At 52.4% G+C, this 21544-nt stretch overlaps 1 protein-coding gene across 1 annotated transcript in view; it reads left to right on the plus strand.

Annotated features, from left to right (window-relative positions):
* Positions 1–725: 725 nt before the first annotated feature.
* LOC122546331 (nuclear factor 7, ovary-like) overlaps positions 726–21544 on the plus strand; it is a 30712-nt gene continuing 9893 nt past the window's right edge. The window contains exons 1-5 of the mRNA XM_087979203.1: positions 726–1321; positions 1412–1507; positions 1599–1832; positions 4254–4276; positions 4377–4498. Coding sequence (XP_087835329.1) covers positions 1469–1507; positions 1599–1832; positions 4254–4276; positions 4377–4498 — 418 coding nt within the window. The 5' untranslated portion in view covers positions 726–1321; positions 1412–1468. The remainder of the gene's footprint in view (positions 1322–1411; positions 1508–1598; positions 1833–4253; positions 4277–4376; positions 4499–21544) is intronic.

A 21544-nucleotide genomic window follows, 5' to 3' on the forward strand; every position in this document is an offset into this window, starting at 1 on the left:
GTGCAGACTCCCTGGACTGTCTGCGGTATTTAGTGGGATCCAGCAGTGAGCCCAGAGAAATAGTGGAAACAGCATCAACAGGATTCCCACTGGTCTCCCGCCCAGGCTGCAGCCAATTCTGGGCCTGCCCTTTCGGAAGGATGTCAAGGCCGAAGGGATGGTGCAAGGGGAGATTTCCCAGAATGGGACCAGGGATGAGGCCCTTCAGTTCTGTGCAGTGACTCCCAAAGTGAGGATTGAGAGAATCCTGGTGGATTGTAAGGGAGAGGTGAGGAGGCGCTGGACAATATGTTTCAGCTTGTGTTTCCCACAAAGACCAACACAACTTGGCCCTCCGTGCCTGGGGCTGCTTTGGGACTGAAGGATATGAAGGAGAGCAGCAGGCTTCCAGTCACTCCCAGGACAACATCCCCACCCCCTCCCATCCTCTCTCCACCCACCCACACCACTCCCATCCGACCTTCCCTCTCACCTCTCAGCTTCAGGGATTCCCATGGTTTTGCCAGGACCAAGCACTTGATGGGAGGGCCAGGAGCAGAACAATACACAATTTATATTTAAAGGCTGAGAAACCACCACCAAAAATACAACATAATTTTCTTTCAGTGAGTTATGTACCAACAGAGATCAGTGGGAGAGAATGTAGGGAGAATATTTTCCGCTCAGTGTTGGGGGTTGGGGGTTGGGGGTTTGGGGTCTGTTACTCATTTCCTGAAAACGGAATGCTCCGGTGACATCCAGCCGACGGCGAATTAGTCCGAGACTCTGCGATGGACGGTGCCGGTGGATACAGAAAGGAAGCCCTGTATGAACTATCACCATCTCGGTGCTGCCTGAGCTGAATGTGTTCAGCAGCGCAGGGACAGCGAAACTGAAAGGGGTTTGCATCAGGAAGTGCTGAGGGTGAACATGGCTTTCAGACAGCAGGTCCTGAGTTTGACTGAGGAGGTAATCTGTCCCATTTGTCTGGATTTCTTCACCGATCCGGTTTCACTGGAGTGTGAACACAACTTCTGCCGCTCCTGTATCACCCAGAGTTTGGGAAAGGCAAGAGATAAACTCCTGCCCGGAATGTAGACAGGAGTTTCCTGACAGATCCCTCAGAGGAAACCGGGCCTTAGCGAATCTGGCCGAGAAAGCTCGAACATTAAATGTGAATCCACAAGAGAAGGAAAGTAAACATCACTGTGAGGAACATCAGGAAGAACTGAAGCTGTTTTGTGAAACTGACAAGAAATTGGTCTGTGTGATTTGTAGAGATTCCCGGGAACACAGGAAGCACCGCTTCATCCCGGTTAAAGAAGCTGTTGGAATCTACAAGGTAAAAGGAAACAGATTCCATCCTCTGATTATTTCATCACATTTTCATGGTCTAACACTTTTATTTTCTGATTTTCTCTCCCAATCCCAGGAGCGGGTGAAATCTTCCTTGGATTCTCTCACAGAGAAAAAATCAGCAGCTCTAGAAATGGAACGGGAGCAGAAACAGAAGATTTCCCAAATTCAGGTAAAATCTCCCCGTGTTCGGCTTCAACATTTGATTTGTTCATTTATTTTTATTTTGCAGAAACATATTGTTTTTATATTTCCCCTGACAGGAGGAATCCAGCAGCCTGCAGACTCACATCAAATCCGAGTTCACTAAAATGCACCAGATGCTGACTGAGAAAGAGCAGAGTTTACTCCGAGATCTCAGGGAACAAGAGGAAAACATTCTCAAAGCAATGGAGCAAAATCTTTGTGAAATTCAAAAGAATTTAAATTCTCTTCAGCAGAAACGCTCAAACTTGGAAAAACAATTGGAACAAACAGACGGAGTGATATTTCTGAAGGTGAGGGATTATGTTTCAGTTTAGTTCAGTGAAAGAGACACCCATCCTCCGTCACTATCTCCCTCTGCTGCTTTCTCCAACATTAGGTTCTCCACTTTCCTAGTCAATATATTTGTCTCAATCACACTGTGTGACTGTGGGTTCCACATTCTCATCACTTTCTTGATCAAGACATTTCTCCTGAATTCCCCATGGAATTGAATTGAAATGAATTTATTGTCACGTGCACCAGGGCACAGTGAAAAGCTTTGTGTTGCGAGCAATACAGGCAGATCACAGAGTTAAGTCACATAGACAGTAAATAATAGGCAAACAGCAACAAAAACAAAAATACAGGTACAGGCGAATGTTAAGTGTTTGTGAGCCCATTCAGTATTCTAACAACAGTAAGGTAGAAAGTGTTGCAAAACCGGTTGGTGCGTGTGTTCAGGATTCTGTACCTTCTCCCCAATGGTAGAGGTTGTAGGATAACATTGTCAGGATGGGATGGATCTTTGAGAATGCTGGCGGCCTTTCCTTGACAGCGGGCCTGGTAGATGGATTCCATAGATGGGAGGTTGGCCTTTGTGATTGTCAGGGCCAAGTTCACCACTCTCTGTAACTGTCTCCAATCTTGAATGGTACAGTTGCCATACCAGGTAGTGATACATCCAGACAGAATGCTCTCCATGGCACACCTACAAAAATTGGCAAGGGTATTCGTCTTCATGACAAATTTCCTCAGCTGCCTGAGGAAGAAGAGATGTTGTTGGGCCTTTGTAACCAGTGCGTCCACTTGAAGAGTCCAAGAAAGTTTGTTGTGGATGACCACCCCCAGGAGCTTGACACTCTCCACTCGTTCCACCTCTGTGCTGTTAATGTGCAGGGGAGGCATGAATAACATCCCACCGAAAGTCAATAATAAGTTCCTTGGTTTTCCGGCATTGAGAGCTAGGTTGTTCTCAGTGCATCATTTTTCTAGGTCTTCCACCTCCCATCTGTAGTCTGTTTCGTCACAATCTGAGAGTCAACTGACTGTAATGGTGTCATCATCGAACTTGTAAATGGCATTAGTCTGGTATTTGGTGACACAGTCATGGATATACAGTGAGTACAGTAGGGGGCTGAGTACCCACCACTGGGGGGACTCCAGTGTTGAGTGTTAGTGAGGATGAAATATTGTTCCCAATCTTCACTGATTATGACCTGTGGGTCAGGAAACTGAGGATATACTTGCAGACAGTGGGGCTTAGGCCGAGATCACTAAGTTTAGTAATCGGTCTCGAGGGGATAATAGTGTTGAAGGCTGAACTGTAGTCAATGAGTAGGATTCTTATGTAGCTTTTCTTGGTGTCAAGATGTTCGAGGGAGGAGTGAAGGGCACTGATATGGCATCTGACGTGGATCTATTGGTCCAATAGGCAAATTGGAGTGGGTCAAGAGTAGTGGGGAGGGTGGAGTTGATTAATGACATGACCAACAAAGTTAGGGCCACGGGGTGGTAGTCATTGAGATTTGCTGCATGAGCCTTCTTAGATACAGGGATGATGTTGGCCCTCTTGAAACAGGCAGGGACAGTGGCCTGCGACAGGGAGAGGTTGAAGATGTCCGAGAAGACCTCTGCCAGTTGATCTGTGCATGCTTTGAGTGCAGGGCCTGGCACTCCGTCTGGTCCTATTGCTTTCAGTGGATTCACAGGAAGGAAAGCTTACCTGACCTCTGATGCAGGGGCTGTTTGGATAGGCTCATCTGGACTTCTCTCCACCGAAATTTTGCTCAGAGCGAGCGTATAAGGTGTTGAGATGATCTGGGAGGGATATGTCATCGTCTGCTATCTTGCACGGACTCTTTTTAGAACCTGTGATGTCAATCAGTCCTTGCCATAGTCACCGGGTGTCTGTCTGGGTCTCTGGTTTAGATCGGTGTTGGTCCTTGGCTGGCTTAATGGCTCTGCGAAGGTCATGCTTGGATTCCTTATATTTGAGTGGGTCTCCTGAATCTGAAGGCCTCACGTCTGGTTTTTGACAGGTTTTAGATTAGATAAGATTAGATTACTTTTGTATTTATTTATTGGATTTATTGGAATTATTTATAACAGGATGATGTTCACAGACTCACATGTTTAGATTCCTTAGAAGTGAAAATATCTTTACTGAATCTATGGAATCAATCCCTTTCTTTATTGTAATTTTAAATATCAAAGTCAGATTTTTATCCATTAAAATATATTAATGTTTCTTTCAATCCTTTGTAATTGTTCAAATTTTGTATTTATTCTTCTGGTCTTCAATATCCTTGGTGTCACATCCTCTTTCTATTCGATGCCTGCAACAATCAGAATTGGCAATTCTCAGCAGCTTGTAACAATGTGAGTGTTATTGCTGCTTTCTGGATGTAGACAGTCAGTCTCTGTCAACTCAGATTGTGTTTTGTTTATTTCAGGAGGAAGTATCTCGGAAGAGAAGGTAGGACATACACTTTACTGAAACTCAGTGCAAGTTGGTGAAATTACTCAGGAAAGTGTTTATGCTAAATTTCTAATCAATGAATGTTTAACATTTACAGGATCAGTGATGACAATTATGTGCTCTCACTAACAGATGGTACCATCTCCACTGAAACAGTCTGCAGCCTCTTCCTTTTTCTTGTATGGAAAGAAATGCAGGAAGCCACTCACCCTGGTAAAGGTCAGATAAGTTCCTCTTTTGGCCTGATTTATATTGTATAACTTGTATTTTTGTTCATGCAAATATCAAAGTGTGTAATGAGCAAAACTGTAGTTAATAGGAATTAGTGGAAATCTCTCTACTTTTTTGAGTCATACTGAACACAAGGGAAGATGGTTCTGATTGTTCAAGATCAACCATCTCAGCTCCCGGACATTTCTGTAGGAGGTTGTCAGAGTAATGGCTCGACCTAGGCATCTTCAGCTGCTTCATGAATGGACTTCCCTCCGTCATAAGGTCACGGTGGAGGTGGTGAGATATTCACTAATGATTGCACAATAACAGCACCGTTTCCAACCACTCAGATCCTGAAACAATCCATGTTCAAATACAATGAGGCCATGACTCTGTCCAGCTGTTCAGCTTTGAGCTGACAAGTGACAAGTAACATTCGTGCCACACGAGTGCCAGGCAATGACCGTTTCCAACAAGAGAGAATGTAACCATCAACACTTGATGTTCAATAACAATTCCATTCATCACTGCATCCTCCACTTGCAACATCCTGGAGGTTACCATTGACCGGAAACTGAACTCACCTGCCAAACACACACTATAGCTACAAGAGCAGGTCAGAGAGTGAAAAGTCTGCAGCCAGCAACTCACCTACTGACTCCTCAGTTACTAGTCCTCCATCTATAAGGCAGAGATTTGGCATATAATAGAGGTCTCTCCACTTGCCTGGATGACTGCAGCCCCAATTGTACTGAAGAAGCTCAACACAATCCAGGACAAAACATGCTGCTTGAATGGACTCTGTCTAATACCTCTAACATTCACTCCCTGCACCACTGACACACAGTTGCAGAAATGTGTACAATTAAAAAAAAGTGTTAGAAAACTCACCAAGCCTCCTCAGAGAGCAACTTCCAATTATGCAACCTGAACTGACTGGAAGGGTAAGGATAGCAGACAGACAGGAACACCATCACTTGCAAATTGTCCTGTATGCCATACACCATGCTGAATCGGGCCAAAATGCTGGAAATCCTCTCCTAACTGCCCAGTGGGTGACCCTCCCCTACATGGATGACAATGGGTTAATGAGCAGCTTCCAGGATAATTAGGGTTGTACAATAAATGCTTGCCAAGACAGTGATGCAGAAGTCTCCCGAATGTGAAATATCATGTTCAGCTGGTCAGCTGTGACGGTTCAATCCCAAACCTTCACCAAGACAGGAACTCTCAGACACTGCTCTGTACGAGTTTTGAGAAGATTTGTAGCTCAGGTTGAGCTTCTGGATGTAGGTTTGCATGCTGAGCTGGGAGGTTCATTTCCAGACGTTTCATCAACCTACCAGGTAACATGTAAGTTGTGGGCCTCAGGCAATTCCTGCTTTCTATTTATATGTTTGGGTTTGTTTGGGTTGGTGATGTCATTTCCTGTGGTGATGTCATTTCCTGTTCTTTTTCTCAGGGAGTAGTAGATGGGGTCTAACTTGATGTGTTGTTCCAGTCAAAGTGATGTCCTACCTTATCTGCATCAGAATGTCACTTCAATGAGCCAACACACACTGCAGCACAGAGGAACTACGGCAGAGCAGAGGAAAATCACCGATATCGTGTATTCAAAAAGAATGGATACCCAATGAACACAGTCCGCCAATTTCTCAGCAACAAACCCAAGCAGACAAAACACATCCAGAAACCCTAGCCACTTACCCCTACATCGAAGACATCTCGGAATCGACTGCCAGACTACTCAGACCCCTCGACAACATGGTAGCCCACAAACCCACCAACACACTAAAACGGCAGCTAATGAACTTGAAAATCCTTATATAGACAACAAGCAAAACTAAAACTAAGCAAAAATATCATGCAAGGATTGTAACAAACACTACATTGGACAAACAGGCAGAAAACTAGCTCCCAGGATACATGAACATCAACTAGCCACAAAACGACATGACCCTCTCTCACTCGTATCCGTACATACAGATAAGGAAGGACACCACTTCGAATGGGACATTAAATCCATCTTAGGACAAGCCAAGCAGAGAAATGCAGGAGAATTCCTGGAAGCATGGCATTCCAACTGGAACTCCATCAACAAAGACATCGAGTTAGACCCCATCTCCCACCCCTGAGAAAAAGAACAGTAAATTACATCAGCACAAGAAATGACATCACCAACCCAAACTAACCCAAACGTGGGCGGCATGGTGGCACGCACTGCTGCCTCATAGTGCCAGAGACCCAGGTTCAATTCCCGCCTCAGGCGACTGACTGTGTGGAGTTTGCACGTTCTCCCCGTATCTGCGTGGGTTTCCTCCGGGTGCTCCGGTTTCCTCCCACAGTCCAAAGATGTGCAGGTCAGGTGAATTGGCCATGCTAAATTGCCCGTAGTGTTAGGTTAGGGGTATGGGTGGGTTGCGCTTCGGCGGGGCGGTGTGGACTTGTTGGGCCGAAGGGCCTGTTTCCACACTGTAAATAATCTAATCATAAATAGAAAGCAGGAATCATGTACACTGCTTTACATGAGGCCCACTGAAGATGTTACCTAGTAGGGTGACGAAACGTCTGGAAATGAAGCTGCCAGCTCAGTCTCTCTGTCTCCAGTGGCTGAAGAAGGGGGAGGTTGATCAGAGTTTGATCACTCTTTGATTTTCTCACAGACCACTTGAGGCTCCGTTCTTAGTTTCAATGGTTCTATTCAAGCAAATACAGGGGACAGGTCCATTGGTCAGGCTGATGCACAAACTCTGATTTAATTACAAACAAAGAGTTGATACTTTATTCATTTCATAATCGATAACATTGATTACATTAGCTTTGGGAAGTTGTCCGACCAAGATACTGCACACACTTTTGATGTGATAATCACATGATCACTGGCCAATCCCCTCGATGTTCATGGTGATGACATCACAATGACCAGTTGTAGCAGTGCCCTGTACACCTCAGGGATTTACTGACATCATCAGGTTGAACAGTCTTGTGATGTAACATCTCCTACGGGTCAGCTGACACTACCCCATTATCCCAGATAAACCTGGCTCCTTGTCAAACCCATCCATACTTTACAAACTTCATCAAGTGGAAATCTTATTCTTCCCAGTTGAATTGCTCTGAGGAAGGGTCACTCGACCCAAAATGTTCACTCAGATTTCTCTCCACAGATGCTGCCAGGACAGCTGAGCATTTCCAGCAACTTCTGTTTTCATTTATAATTTCCAGTATCGTCCCACTCTCCTCAACCACTCCTCACGATATAGTCTGTCAATCCCTGGAATAACCCTAGTGAACCTTCTTTGGACTGCCTCCAACACCAGCGTATATTTCTCCTGATAAAACAGAACTATTCACAGTATACCCAGAGCAGAGCCCACATTGCTGAACACCTACTTTCTGACCATAAAGATGACCTTGAACTTCCAGGTGCCTGCCAATTCAACACAGCCCCCCCCCCCCCCCCCCCCCCCCCCCATGTTTCCATGCTGAAATTTCCATCTCAGGCCTGCTGCAGTGCTCCAATGAAACTCATCACAAGCTCATCTTCTGCCTTGGTACCTTGCAGTTCCACTGAGTTGAACAATTTCGCATGGTACATTACCCACCCCCACAACCCCAAGTCCTGTTCTGTGTTGGTTGTTCCCAGCAAAACCAACCCTTTTGTGAAGGCGAAATCATGTCTGACAACTTCACTCAAAATCTTTGAGAAGGTATTAAGCAGGATAGATGGGAGAAAATATAGTGATGTAATATATTTGGATTTTCAGGAGACATTTGATAAGACACATTCAACTGGAGAGATGATTGTCTAACTAATAAAAGACTGAGAATTGGGATAGCTCATAGCTAGTGGTGAGCCACACGGTTCAGTGCTGGGTCCACAATTATTTATGAAATACATAAATGGCTTGGTTGTGGAAGGTGAATGCCAAGTTTATAGGTGAAACAAAAAAAGTTGGGAAAGCAAGTGGTGAGGATGACATAAGGAGTCTGCAGAGGATTATGGTTAGGTTGAGTTAGTGGACAATACTTTTGGCAGATGACATATAATGCAAAGGAACTTGAGATTAAGGACATTGGCAGGAAGAATAGAGGAGCTGGCTACTATTTAAATGTAGAAAGGCTACAGGGAACTATGGAACTGAGGGATCTGGGAATCCTTATCCATGAATCACAAAGAACCAGCATCTGAGTTCAGTGGGTATGTTGGCCTTTACTTCAAAGGGAATGCAATGTAGAAGTAGGAAGCTTTTGCTAAAACTTTACAAGGGACTGGTCAGAACACAATTACAATGAAACGAGGGTAGAGTTATCTGAAGTGAACTGGGTAAATAGATGAGGAGGAATGACAGTAAACAAGCAGGGGTAGACATTTAAGGAGGTTCACCTCAGCTCTCAGCAAAAATATATCTGAGTAAGAGGAAAGGATCTAAGAGCGTGATAAAGTAAGGAAGTTGGGCAGAGTATAATGTTGAAATAGTGTGAGACAAACTAATGGGGCTAAAGACAGGGAGGTTCCTTGGCCCTGATGGCCTACATCTGAGGATTCTAAAACAGGTCACAACAGAGATAGTGAAAGCATTTGTTGTAATTCTCCTTAAATTGTTTAATTCTGGAAAAGTACCAGAGGATTGGAAAACTGCTAATATGACACGTCTATTTAATAAGGGAAGGAGGTAAAAAGCAGGTAACTATAGGCAGATTATCCCATGATCTATTATTGGAAAAATATTGCAGTCAGTTATTGTGGAGGTAACAGTAGAATATTCAGAAAAACATAATCTCATCAAGCACAGTCAGCGTGGTTTTATGAAAGGAAATTAATATCTGTCTCAGTTATGAAAGCTTTTGAGGAGATCTCAACTAGAGGGAATGGAATGGAATGGAAGGGAGGCAGTAGAGTTTTATTTGGACTTCTAGAAGCATTCAACAAGATACTTCAAGAAAGATTAAAAGGCCATGCTATTGTAGGCAGGATTATTTGATGGAGAAAGAATTGGCTTATGGGCAGGAAACAGCAGGTGGGGATAAGGAGTGCTTTTTCAGTTTGGTGGTCTGTGGCCAGTGGGGTTCCACAGGGATCAGTGCTGTGACTGCAACTGTTTACAATAAATATTAATGATTTGGAGGAAAGAAGTTAATGCACTGTCACCAAATTTGCAGACAATTCTAAAACAGGTGGATACAAACAATTCACAGAGACATTGATGGTTCAAGTAAATGGCATAAAGTTGGCAAATGGAGGATTAATTTGGGAAAGTTATTTATTTTGAAGAGAAAACAAAAGAACAAAGAATTATTTAAATGGAGAAAAACTGCAGAAAGGTGCACCACAAAGGCACTTGAGAGTATTTGCACATGAAATGCAGAAAACTAGCACTCAGGGACAGCATGTAATCAGGAAGAGCTATTGGAAAGGTGGCCCTTTCAATGTGGTTGGAGTGGAAGAGCTGGGAATTACAAGGCCCACATGGAGTACTGAAAGAGCAGCTGGGAATTTCAGAAAGTAATTGAGAGAGCAAAGTAGGTGCATGAGAAAACACTAGTGGCTAAAATGAGGGAGAATTCCAAGATATTACATCAGTATATTAAGGGGAAGAGAATAACCAGGAAAATGTAGGGATCAAGGAGCAATCCAGGTATGGAGCTGGAGGACAGAGACAGGGTGTTAATTTACTATCTTGCTTCTGTCTTCACTTGGGAGAAGGACGATGTAAGTTAGAATTTAGAGTCATAGTGTGATAGAGATGTACAGCATGGAAACAGACCCTTCGGTCCAACTCGTCCATGCCGACCAGATATTCCAACCCAATCTAATCCCACCTGCCAGCACCCCACCCGTATCCCTCCTATTCATATACCCATCCAAATGCCTTTTAAATGTTGTAATTGTACCAGCCTCCACCACTTCCTCTGGCAGCTCATTCCATACACATACCACCTTCTGCGTGAAAAAGTTGCCCCTTAGGTTTCTTTCATATCTTTCCCCTCTCATCCTAAACCTATGTCCTCTAGTTCTGGACACCCCCACCTCAGGGAAATTACTTTGTCCATTTACCCTTAGCTGTCCACTACACCTCCAAATTTGGTGTCAGCTGCCAACTTAGTAACTATACCTCTTATGCTTGCATCCAAATCATTTACATAAATAACAAAAAGTAGAGGACCCAGCACCAATCCTTGTGACATTCCACTGGTCACAGGCCTCCAGTCTGGAAAACATCCCTCCACCACCACCCTCTGTCTTCTACCTTTGAGCCAGTTCTGTATCCAAATGGCTAGTTCTCCCTGTATTCCATGAGATCTAACCTTGCTAACCAGTCTCCCATGAGGAACACCTTACTGAAGCCCATATAGATCACATCTACTGCTCTGCCCTCATTAATCCTCTTTGCTACTTCTTAAAAAAACTCAATCAAGTTTGTGAGACATGATTTCCCACATTTGGAGAGTTGGGACTGTGAGGTTCTTGAGCAGATTGACACAGGGATAAAAGAAATATTGGAGGTTTTCGCAGTGAACAAATTCCCCAAGTTCCAGATGAGACGGAACCCAGGTGGCTTTGGGAGACAGGCTCTGACCTAAACTTTTAAATCCTCTGTGATCACAGGGAGATGCAGAGGCCTGGATGACAACTAACATGGTTCCACTTTTCAAGAAGGTGGTGGGGATAAACCAGGGAATGACAGAGCAGTGAGCCTCCCATCAGTGGGAGGGAAACTACTGGAGAAAATGTGGAAGGAGAGAATTAATCTCCACCTGGAGAGGCCAGGATTGTTTTGGGATTAGTCAGCATGGCTTTGTCAGAGGGGGTTCATGCCGAACAAAGTTAACTGAGATATTTGAGATGGTGATAAGGTGCATCAATGATGGCAGTGCAGTTGAGGTAGTTTATACATCTTTCAGCAAAGACCAGATCCCACATTTTGACTAATAATGAGGGCAAACAAGAGACAGTGAGATGGATGGCCAGTAGATTTAGAGAAGTGATGACACAGCAGGATCAGTCAGACAGTCAGGTGACTGCCAGGAAAGGTATGAAAGTAGTTCCGACATTTCCTGAGGATGTTCCCCTCTCAACCAGATATTCAGTTTTGTATACTGTTGAAAATGATAGTCTCTCACAGAAACGTAGGAAAGGCACTCACATCTTGGACACTAAGATCAAATCTTATTTGGAGTTTGACAACATTTTTAAAAATAATTGTTGTCAGGGACTGTGCTGTCAAGGGCCCAGAAGGACACTCTGTGGCAGTGAGCGTTTATCCAGGATTGTGTGTTGCTTTTTGGTGCCAGGATTAAGGACGTCTCAAAATGTTTTAAAGCGTGTTGTTAAAGCGGAGAGTCAGAAATGGAAATTATTGTACACCTTGGTGGGAATGACACAGTTATAAAAAGCTTGAGGATTTACAGAGTGAACATAAACAATCAGGTAGAAGATTAATAAATTAAACCTCAAAAGTAGCAGTCTCTGGTTTACTCCCAGTGCCAAGCTTGAATGAGGGAGACAGTGAAAGGATAAAGGAGATAAATGAATTGCGGAAGAGGTGGTGTAATGTTCCTGGATTCAGTTTCTTGATTCATTTGAATCTTTCTGGGACAGAGAAGGCCTATTCAAAAAGGATGGATTTCACCTAAACTGGAAAGGAACCAATATCCTGGTGGGAAGATTTGCTAATTAGAGTCAGAATCATAGAGATGTACAGAATGGAAACAGACCCTTCGGTCCAACCCATCCACGCCAACCAGATATCCCAATCCAATTTAGTCCCACCTGCCAGCACCCAGCCCATATCCCTCCAAACCCTTCTTATTCATAAACCCATCAAAATGCCTCTTAAATGTTGCAATTGTACCAGCCTCCGCCACATCCTCTGGCAGCTCATTCCATACACGTACCACCCTCTGCGTGAAAAAGTTGCCCGTTTGGTCTCTTTTATATCTTTCCCCTCTCACCCTAAACCTATGCCCTCTAGTTCTGGACTCCCTGGCCCCCAGGGAAAAGACTTTGTCTATTTACCCTATCCACGCCCGTCATAATTTTGTAACCTCTATAAAGTCACCCCTCAGCCTCCGACGCTCCAGGGAAAACAGCCCCAGTCTGTTCAGCCTCTCCCTATAGCTCAAATCCTCCAACCCTGGCAACATCCTTGTAAATCTTTTCTGAACTCTTTCAAGTTTCACAACATCTTTCCGATAGGAAGGAGACCAGAATTGCCTTCTTCACTATCCTATCTACCTGCAACTCCACTTTCAAGGAGCTATGAACCTGCACTCCAAGGTCTCTTTGTTCAGCAACACACCCTAGGACCTTACCATTAAGTGTATAAGTCCTGCTCAGATTTGCTTTCGCAAAATGCAGCGCCTCACATTTATCTGAATTAAACTCCATCTGCCACTTCTCAGCCCATTGGCCCATCTGGTCCAGATCTTCTTGTAATCTGAGGTAACCCTGTCCACTACACCTCCAATTTTGGTGTCATCTGCAAACTGTACCTCTTATGCTCGCATCCAAAACATTTATGTAAATGACAAAAAGTAGAGGGTCCAGCACTGATCCTTGTGGCACTCCAGTGGTCACAGGCCTCCAGTCTGAAAAACAAATGGCTAGTTCTCCCTGTATTCCATGAGGTCTAACCTTGCTAATCAGTCTCTCATGGGGAACCTTGTTGAATGCCTTACTGAAGTCCACATAGCTCACATCTACCGCTCTGTCCTCATCAATCTTCTTTGTTACTTCTTCAAAGAGCTCAATCAAGTTTGAGAGACATGATTTCCCACACACAAAGCCATGTTGACTATCCCCAATCAGTCCTTGCCGTTCCAAATACATGTACAACCTGCCCCTCAGGATTCCCTCCTACAACTTGCCCACCACCGAGGTCAGGCTCACCGGTCTATAGTTCCCTGGCTTGTCTTTACCGCCCTTCTTAAACAGTGGCACCACGTTTGCCAACCTCCAGTCTTCCGGCACCTCACCTGTGACTATCGATGATACAAATATCTCAGCAAGAGGCCCAGCAATCACTTCTCTAGTTTCCCACAGAGTTCTCATGTACACCTGATCAGGTCCTGGGGATATCTCCACCTTCAACAGTTTCAAGACATCCAGCACTTCCTCCTCTGTAATCTGGACATTTTGCAAGATATCACCATCTATTTCCCTACATTCATTATCATCCATATCCTTTTCGACAGAAAATACTGATACAAAATATTCATTTAGTATCTCCTCCATTTTCTGTGGCTCCACACAAAAGCCGCCTTGTTGATCTTTGAGAGGCCCTATTCTCTCCCTAGTTACCCTTTTTCCTTAATATATTTGTAAAAACCCTTTGGATTCTCCTTAATTCTATTTGCTGAAGCTATCTCATGTCCCTGTTTTGCCCTCCTGATTTCCCTCTTAAGTATACTCCGACTGCCTTTACACTCTTCTAAGGATTCTATCGATCTATCCTGTCTATCCCTGACACATGCTTCCATCTTTTTCTTAACCAAACCCACAATTTCTTTAGTCTCCTTCCCCCCACTTCCCGCCCCGTCTCCCCTCCCCCCCTCCCCTTCACCTGCCCAAACCCCCTCACTTCTCCCCCCTTCACCTCCCTCTTCCCCCACCCCCCTCTTTCCATCTCCCCTCTTGCCCCCCCTTCCTCGCCCCTCTTTACCCCCTTCCTCCCTCCCCCCTTTTTGCCCCTCACCCCTTCCTCCCCCTTCCCCCTCCCCTATTCCTCCCTTCCCCCCTTCTTCCTCCCCCTCCCCCCTTCTTCCTCCCCCTTCCCCCCTTCTTCCTCCCTCCGTTCCCCCCTTCTTCCTCCCCCTTCCCCCCTTCTTCCTCCCCCCTTCCCCCTTCTTCCTCCCTTCTTTCCCCTCTTCTTCCTCCCCCCATTCTTCCCCCCCTCCCCCCTCTTCCTCCCCCTTTCCCCCTTCTTCTGCCCCCCTTCCCCCCTTCTTCTCCCTCTTCCTCCCTGCTTCCCACCCTCCCTCCTCCCCCTTCTTCCTCCCCCTTTCCCACTTCCTCCTCCCCCCCTTCTCCCCCTTCCCCCCCTTCTTCCTCCCTTCTTCCCCCCACCTTCTCCCTTCTTCCTCCCCCCTTTCCCACCTTCTTCTTCCCCCCTTTCCCCCCTTCTTCCTCCCCCTTCTTCCTCCCCACTTTCACCCCTTCTTCCTCCCTCCTACTTCCCCCTCTTCCTACCCCTTCCTCCTTCCCTCCTCCCCCCTTCCCCCCTTCTTCCTCCCCCCTTCCTCCCCCTCTTCCTCCCTCCCCCTTCCTCCCCCCTTTCCCCCTTCTTCCTCCCCCCTTCCCCCCTTCTTCCTCCCCCCTTTCCCCCCTTCTTCCCCCTCTTCCTCCCCCCTCCCTCCCCCTCTTCCTCCCCCCTCCCTCCCCCTCTTCCTCCCCCTTCCCCCTCCCTCCTCCCCCACCCTCCTTCCTCCCCGTTCCCCCCTGCTTCCTCCCCTTCTTCCTCCCCCCTTTCCCCTCTTCTTCCTCCCCCCTTTCCCCCTTCTTCCTCCCCCCTTCTCCCCCTCCTCCCCTCCTCCCCCTTCCCCCGTCCCCTCCTCCCCCCTTCCTCCCCGTCCTCCCCCTCTTCCTCACCCCTTTCCCCGTCCACTCTTTTCCCCCCTTCCCCCTTCCCCCCCTCTTTCCCCCTTCCCCCCCTCTTTCCCCCTTCCCCCACTCTGCCCTCCCTTCCTCTCCCCCTCTTTATCCCCTTCTTCCCCTTCTTTACCCCTTTCCTCCCCTTCCCCCTCCCTCTTCCCCCCTTTCGTCCCCCCTCCTTTCTTCCCCCCTCCTTTCCCCCTCTTCCTTTCCCCTTCCCGTCCCCCCTTCCCCACCTTCCTTTCCCCCTTCCCGTCCCCCCTTCCCCACCTTCCTTTCCCCCTTCCCCCATTTCCCCCCTCCATCCCCTTCCTTTCCCCCCTCTTTCCCCCTTCCTTTCACCTGTCCACCAGCCTTCCCCCTCCATCCCCTTCCTTTCCCTCCTCCCACCCCTTCCTTTTCCCCCTCTTTCCCCCCTCCCTTTCACCCCTCCACCCCCTTCCCCCTTCCTCCCCTTCCCCCAATTACCCCCCTTTTCCCCCTCTTTCCTCCACCCCCTTTCCCCCTCTTTCCCCATCCCCTTCCCCCCTCTTTCCCCACCCCCTTCCCCCCTCTTCCCACTTCTCCCCCCTCCCCCCGCTTCTCCCCCTCCTCTCCGCTCCCCCCGCTCCTCCCCCTACCCTCCGCTCCCCCCTCCCACGTTCCCCCCTCCTCTTCCCCACCACGTTCCGCCCTCCTCTCCCCCCTCCCACGTTCCCCCTCCTCCCCACCTCCCTCTCCCACATTCCCCACTCCCCCACCTCCCACTCCCACGTTCCCCCATCCGCCCCCCTCCCCCTCCCACGTTCCCCACTCCTCCCCCCTCCCCCTCCCACGTTCCCCACTCCTCCCCCTCCCCCTCCCACGTTCCCCCCTCCCCCTCCCACGTTCCCCCCTCCCCCTCCCTCCCCCTCCCACGTTCCCCCTCCCCCTCCCACGTTCCCCCCTCCTCCCCCCCCCCACGTTCCCCCCTCCTCCCCCCTCCCACGTTCATCCCATCCGCCCCCTCCCCCTGTCACGTTCTCCCCTCCCCCCTCCCCCTCCCACGTTCTCCCCTCCCCCCTCCCCCTCCCACGTTCTTCCCTCCTCCTCCCCCTCCCACGTTCTCCCCTCCTCCCCCCTCCCACGTTCCACCATCCGCCCCCCCTCCCACGTTCCCCACTCCTCCTCCCCCCCCCACGTTCTCCCCTCCTCCCCCCCTCCCACGTTCCCCCCTCCTCCCCCTCCCACGTTCCCCCCCTGCCTCCTCCCCCCCCCACGTTCTCCCCTCCCCCTCCCCTCCCACGTTCCCCCCTTCTCCCCCCTCCCCCCTCCCACACTCCCCCCTCCTCCCACCTCCCACGTTCTCCCCTCCCACTCCCCCTCCCACGTTCCCCCCTCCTCCCCCCTCCCACGTTCCCCCATCCGCCCCCCTCCCATGTTCCCTACTCCTCCCTCTCCCCCTCCACGTTCTCCCCTCCTCCCCCTGCCACGTTCCCCCCTCCTCCCCCTCCCACGTTCCCCCCTCCCACGTTCCCCCCTCCTCCCCCTCCCACGTTCCCCCCTCCCACGTTCCCCCCTCCTCTCCCCCTCCCCTCCCACGCTCCCCCCTCCTCCTCCCTCCCACGTTCCCCCCTCCTCCCCCCATCCTCCCCCCAGCCCCCTCCCACGTTCCCACCTCCTCCCCCATCCTCCTCCCACGTTCCCCCCTCCTCCCCCTCCCCCGTTCCCCCCTCCTCCCCCTCCCCCATTCCCCCTCCTCCCTCCCCCTCCCACATTCCCCCTTCCTCCCTCCCCCTCCCACATTCCCCCTTCCTCCCTCCCCCTCCCACATTCCCCCTTCCTCCCTCTCCCTCCCACATTCCCCCTTCCTCCCTCTCCCTCCCACATTCCCCCTTCCTCCCTCCCCCTCCCACATTCCCCCTTCCTCCCTCCCCCTCCCACATTCCCCCTTCCCCCCTCCCCCCCCCAACGTTCCCCCCTCCCCTCCCCCCCATGTTCCCCCCTCCCCTCCCCCCCATGTTCCCCCCTCCCCTCCCCCCCACGTTCCCCCCTCCCCTCCCCCCCACATTCCCCCCTCCCCTCCCCCTCACGGTCCCCCCTCCCCCCCACGTTCCCCCCTCCCCCCCACATTCCCCCCTCCCCTCCAATGTTCCCCCCTCCCACATCCCCTCCCTCCCACATTTCCCCCTCCCCTTCCCACGTTCCCTCCTCCTACCCCTTCCCCCTCCCATGTTCCCCCCTCCTCTCCCCCTCCCACGTATCCCCTTCTCCCCCTCCCCCTCCCACGTTCCCTCCTCCTCCCCCTCCCCCCTCCTCCTTCCCCTCCCACGTTCCCCCCTCTCCCCCTCCCCCTCCCACGTTCCCCCCTCTCCCCCTCCCCCTCCCACGTTCCCCCCTCTTCCCCTCCCCCTCCCACATTCCCCCCCTCCCACATTCCCCCCTCTCCCCATCCCCCTCCCACATTCCCCCCCACCCACATTCCCCCCTCTCCCCATCCCCCTCCCACATTCCCCCCCTCCCACGTTCCCCCCGCCCCCACGTTTCCCCTTCTCCCTCCTCTCCCCCTCCTGCGTTCTCCCCTCCTCCCCCATCTCCCCCTCTTCCTTTCCCCTCCCCCCTCCCTTTCCCCATTCCCCCCCTTTTACGCCCTTCCTTCCCCCCTTTCCCCGTTCCTTTCCCCTCCTCCCCCTCTTCCTTTCCCCCTCCCCCCTGCCTTTCCCCCCCTTTTACCCCCTTCCATTCTCCCTTTCTTTTCCCCTTTCCCCTCTTCCTTTCCCTCCTTTTCCCCCTCTTCCTTTCCCCTCCCTTTCCCCCTCTTCCTTTCCCCTCCCTTTCCCCCCTTTCCCCTCTCTTTCCCCCTCTTCCTTTCCCCATTCCCCCTCCCTTTCCCCCTTCCCCCCCTTTTACGCCTTCCCCACTTTTACTCCATTCCTTTCACCCCTCTACCCTCTTTCCCCCGTCCTCCCCTTCCCACAATTATCCCTCTTTGCCCCCTCTTTCCCCCACTTCTTTACCCCTCTTCCCCCTTCTCCCGCCTCCCCCCGCTTCTCCCCCTCCTCCCCACTCACCCCCTACCATGTTCCCCCCTCCTCTCCACCCCCACGTTCTCCCCTCCTCTGCCCCTCCCCCTCCCATGTTCCCCCCTCCCCCTCCCACGTTCCCCCCTCCTCCCCCCCTCCCCCTCCCATGTTCGCCCTCTCCACCCCCTCCCCCTCCCCCTCCCACGTTCCCCCCTCCTTCCCCCATGTCCCCATCCCACGTTCCCCCCCTCCTCCCCCTCCCACATTCCCCCCTCCCACATTCCCCCCTCCCCCCCCCACATTACCCCCTCCCCCTCTCCCCCCCCACGTTCAACCCTCCACCCCATGTTCCCTCCTCCTCCCCCCTCCCCTCCCACATTCCCCCCTCCTCCCCCTCCCATGTTCCCCCCTCCTCCCCCTCCCCATCCCAAGTTCCCCCCTCCTCCCTCCCCCTCCCACGTTCCCCCCTCCTCCCCCCTCACACACACACACACCCTCCCTCCCACACACATACACACACTCCCCCCACACACACACACACACTCCCCCCACACACACACACCCTCCCCCCACACACACACACCCTCCCCCACCACACACACACCCTCCCCCACCACACACACACCCTCCCCCTCTCAACACACACCCTCCTCCTCCCAACACACACCCTCCCCCTCCCAACACACACCCTCCCCCTCCCACACACACACACCCTCCCCCTCCCACACACACACACCCTCCCCCTCACACACACCCTCCCCCTCCCACACACACACCCTCCCCCTCCCCCACACACACACCCTCCCCATCCCCCACACACACACACCCTCCCCCTCCCCCACACACACACCCTCACACTCCCCCACACACACACCCTCCCCCTCCCCCCCACACACACCCTCCACCTCCCACACACACACCCTCCCCCCCCCACACACACACACCCCTCCCCCCCCACACACACACCCTCCCCGCCACACACACACCCTCCCCCGCCACACACACACCCTCCCCCGCCACACACACACCCTCCCCCTCCCACACACACACACCCTCCCCCTCCCACACACACACACCCTCCCCCTCCCACACACACACACCCTCCCCCTCCCACACACACACCCTCCCCCTCCCACACACACACACCCTCCCCCTCCCACACACACACACCCTCCCCCTCCCACACACACACACCCTCCCCCTCCCACACACCCTTCCCCTCACACACACACACCCTCCCCCCCCCACACACACACACACACACCCTCCCCACCACACACACACCCTCCCCCCCCACACACACACACCCTCCCCCCCACACACACACCCTCCCCCCCCCACACACACACACACCCTCCCCCCCACACACACACCCTCCTCCCCACACACACACACACCCTCCTCCCCACACACACACACCCTCCCCCCACCACACACATACACCCTCCCCCTCCCACACACACACACCCTCCCGCTCCCACACACACACACCCTCCCCACCACACACACAAACCCTCCCCCCCACACACACAAACCCTCCCCCCCACACACACAAACCCTCCCCCCCCCCCCCACACACACACACACACACCCTTCGTCCCCACAGACACACACACACACACCCTCCCCCCACACACACACACCCTTCCACCACCCCCCACACACACACACCCTCCCGCCCCACACACACCCTCACCCCCCACACACACACTCCCCCTCCCCCCCACACACACTCCCTCTCCCCCCCACACACCCTCTCCCCCCCACACAACCTTTCCCTCTCCCCCACATACACCCTCTCCCCCCCACACACCCTCCCCCCCCTCACACACACACACCCTCACCCCCCACACACACCCTCTGCTCCCCCGCCCACACACACACCATCTCCTCCCCCCACCACACACAACCTCTCCTCCCTCCCCACACACCCCCACTCTTCCCCCCCCACACACCCCCACTCCTCCCCCCCACACACCCTCCCCCACACACATACACACACACCCTCCCCCCCACACACACCCTGCCCCCACACACACAACCTCCCCCACACACACACACCTTCCCCCACACACACACACACCCTCCCCCCCACACACACACCCTCCCCCGCACAAACACACTCCCTCCCCCCCCACACACCCCCACTCCTCCCGCCCCACACACCCTCCCCCACACACATACACACACACCCTCCCCCCCACACACACATCCTCCCCCACACACACACACCCTCCCCCACACACACACCCTCCCCCCCACACACACACCCTCCCCCCCACACACACACTCCCTCCCCCCCCACACACACTCCCTCCCCCCCCACACACACACCCTCCCCCCCCACACACACACCCTCCCCCCCCACACACACACCCTCCCCCCCCACACACACACCCTCCCCCCCCACACACACACACCCTCCCCCCCCACAGACATACACCCTCCCTCCACAGACACACACCCTCCCCCACACAGACACACACCCTCCCCAACACAGACACACACACTCCCCGCCCCCCCCCACACACACACACACTCCCCCCCCGACATACACACACTCCCCCCCCACATACACACACTCCCCCCCCCAACATACACACACACTCCCCCGCACACACACCCTCCAACCCACACACACCCTCTCTCCCCCCCACACACACCCTCTCCCCCTCCCCCTCCCCCCCACACACACACACCCTCTCCCCGACACACACAATCCCTACCCCCCACACACACACTCCCTCTCCCCCTCACACACACACTCCCTCTGCCCCCCCACACACACACTCCCTCTCCCCCCGACACACACACTCCCTCTCCCCCCGACACACACTCCCTCTGCCCCCCCCACACACACACTCCCTCTCCCCCCACACACACACACTCTCTCTCCCCCCACACACACACACTCTCTCTCCCCCCCCACACACACACTCTCTCTCCCCCCCCACACACACACCCTCCCACCCACACACACACTCTCTCCCCCCCACACACACCCTCTCCCCCCCCCACACACCCTCTACACCCCCCACACACACACACTCCCTCTCCCCCCCACACACACTACCTCTCCCCCCCCCCCCCACACACACACCCTCTCCCCCCGACACACACACTCCACCCCGCGGACACACACACTCCCTCTCCCCCCACACAGACATACTCCCTCTCCCCCCACACAGACACACTCCCTCCCCCCCCACACACACACACTCCCTCACCCCCCACACACACACACACTCCCTCACCCCCCACACACACACACACACTCCCTCTCTCCCCCCCACACACACACTCCCTCTCTCCCCCCCACACACACACCCTCCCCCCCACACACACCCTCCCCCCCACACACACCCTCCCCCCCACACACACACCCTCCCCCACACACACACACACCCTCCCCCACACACACACACCCTCCCCCACACACACACACCCTCCCCCACACACACACACCCTCCCCCCCAC

This window comes from Chiloscyllium plagiosum, unplaced genomic scaffold (assembly GCF_037043375.1).
Source record: "Chiloscyllium plagiosum isolate Xiang-an unplaced genomic scaffold, Cpla_swu_hap1 HiC_scaffold_35, whole genome shotgun sequence".
NCBI lineage: Eukaryota > Metazoa > Chordata > Chondrichthyes > Orectolobiformes > Hemiscylliidae > Chiloscyllium > Chiloscyllium plagiosum.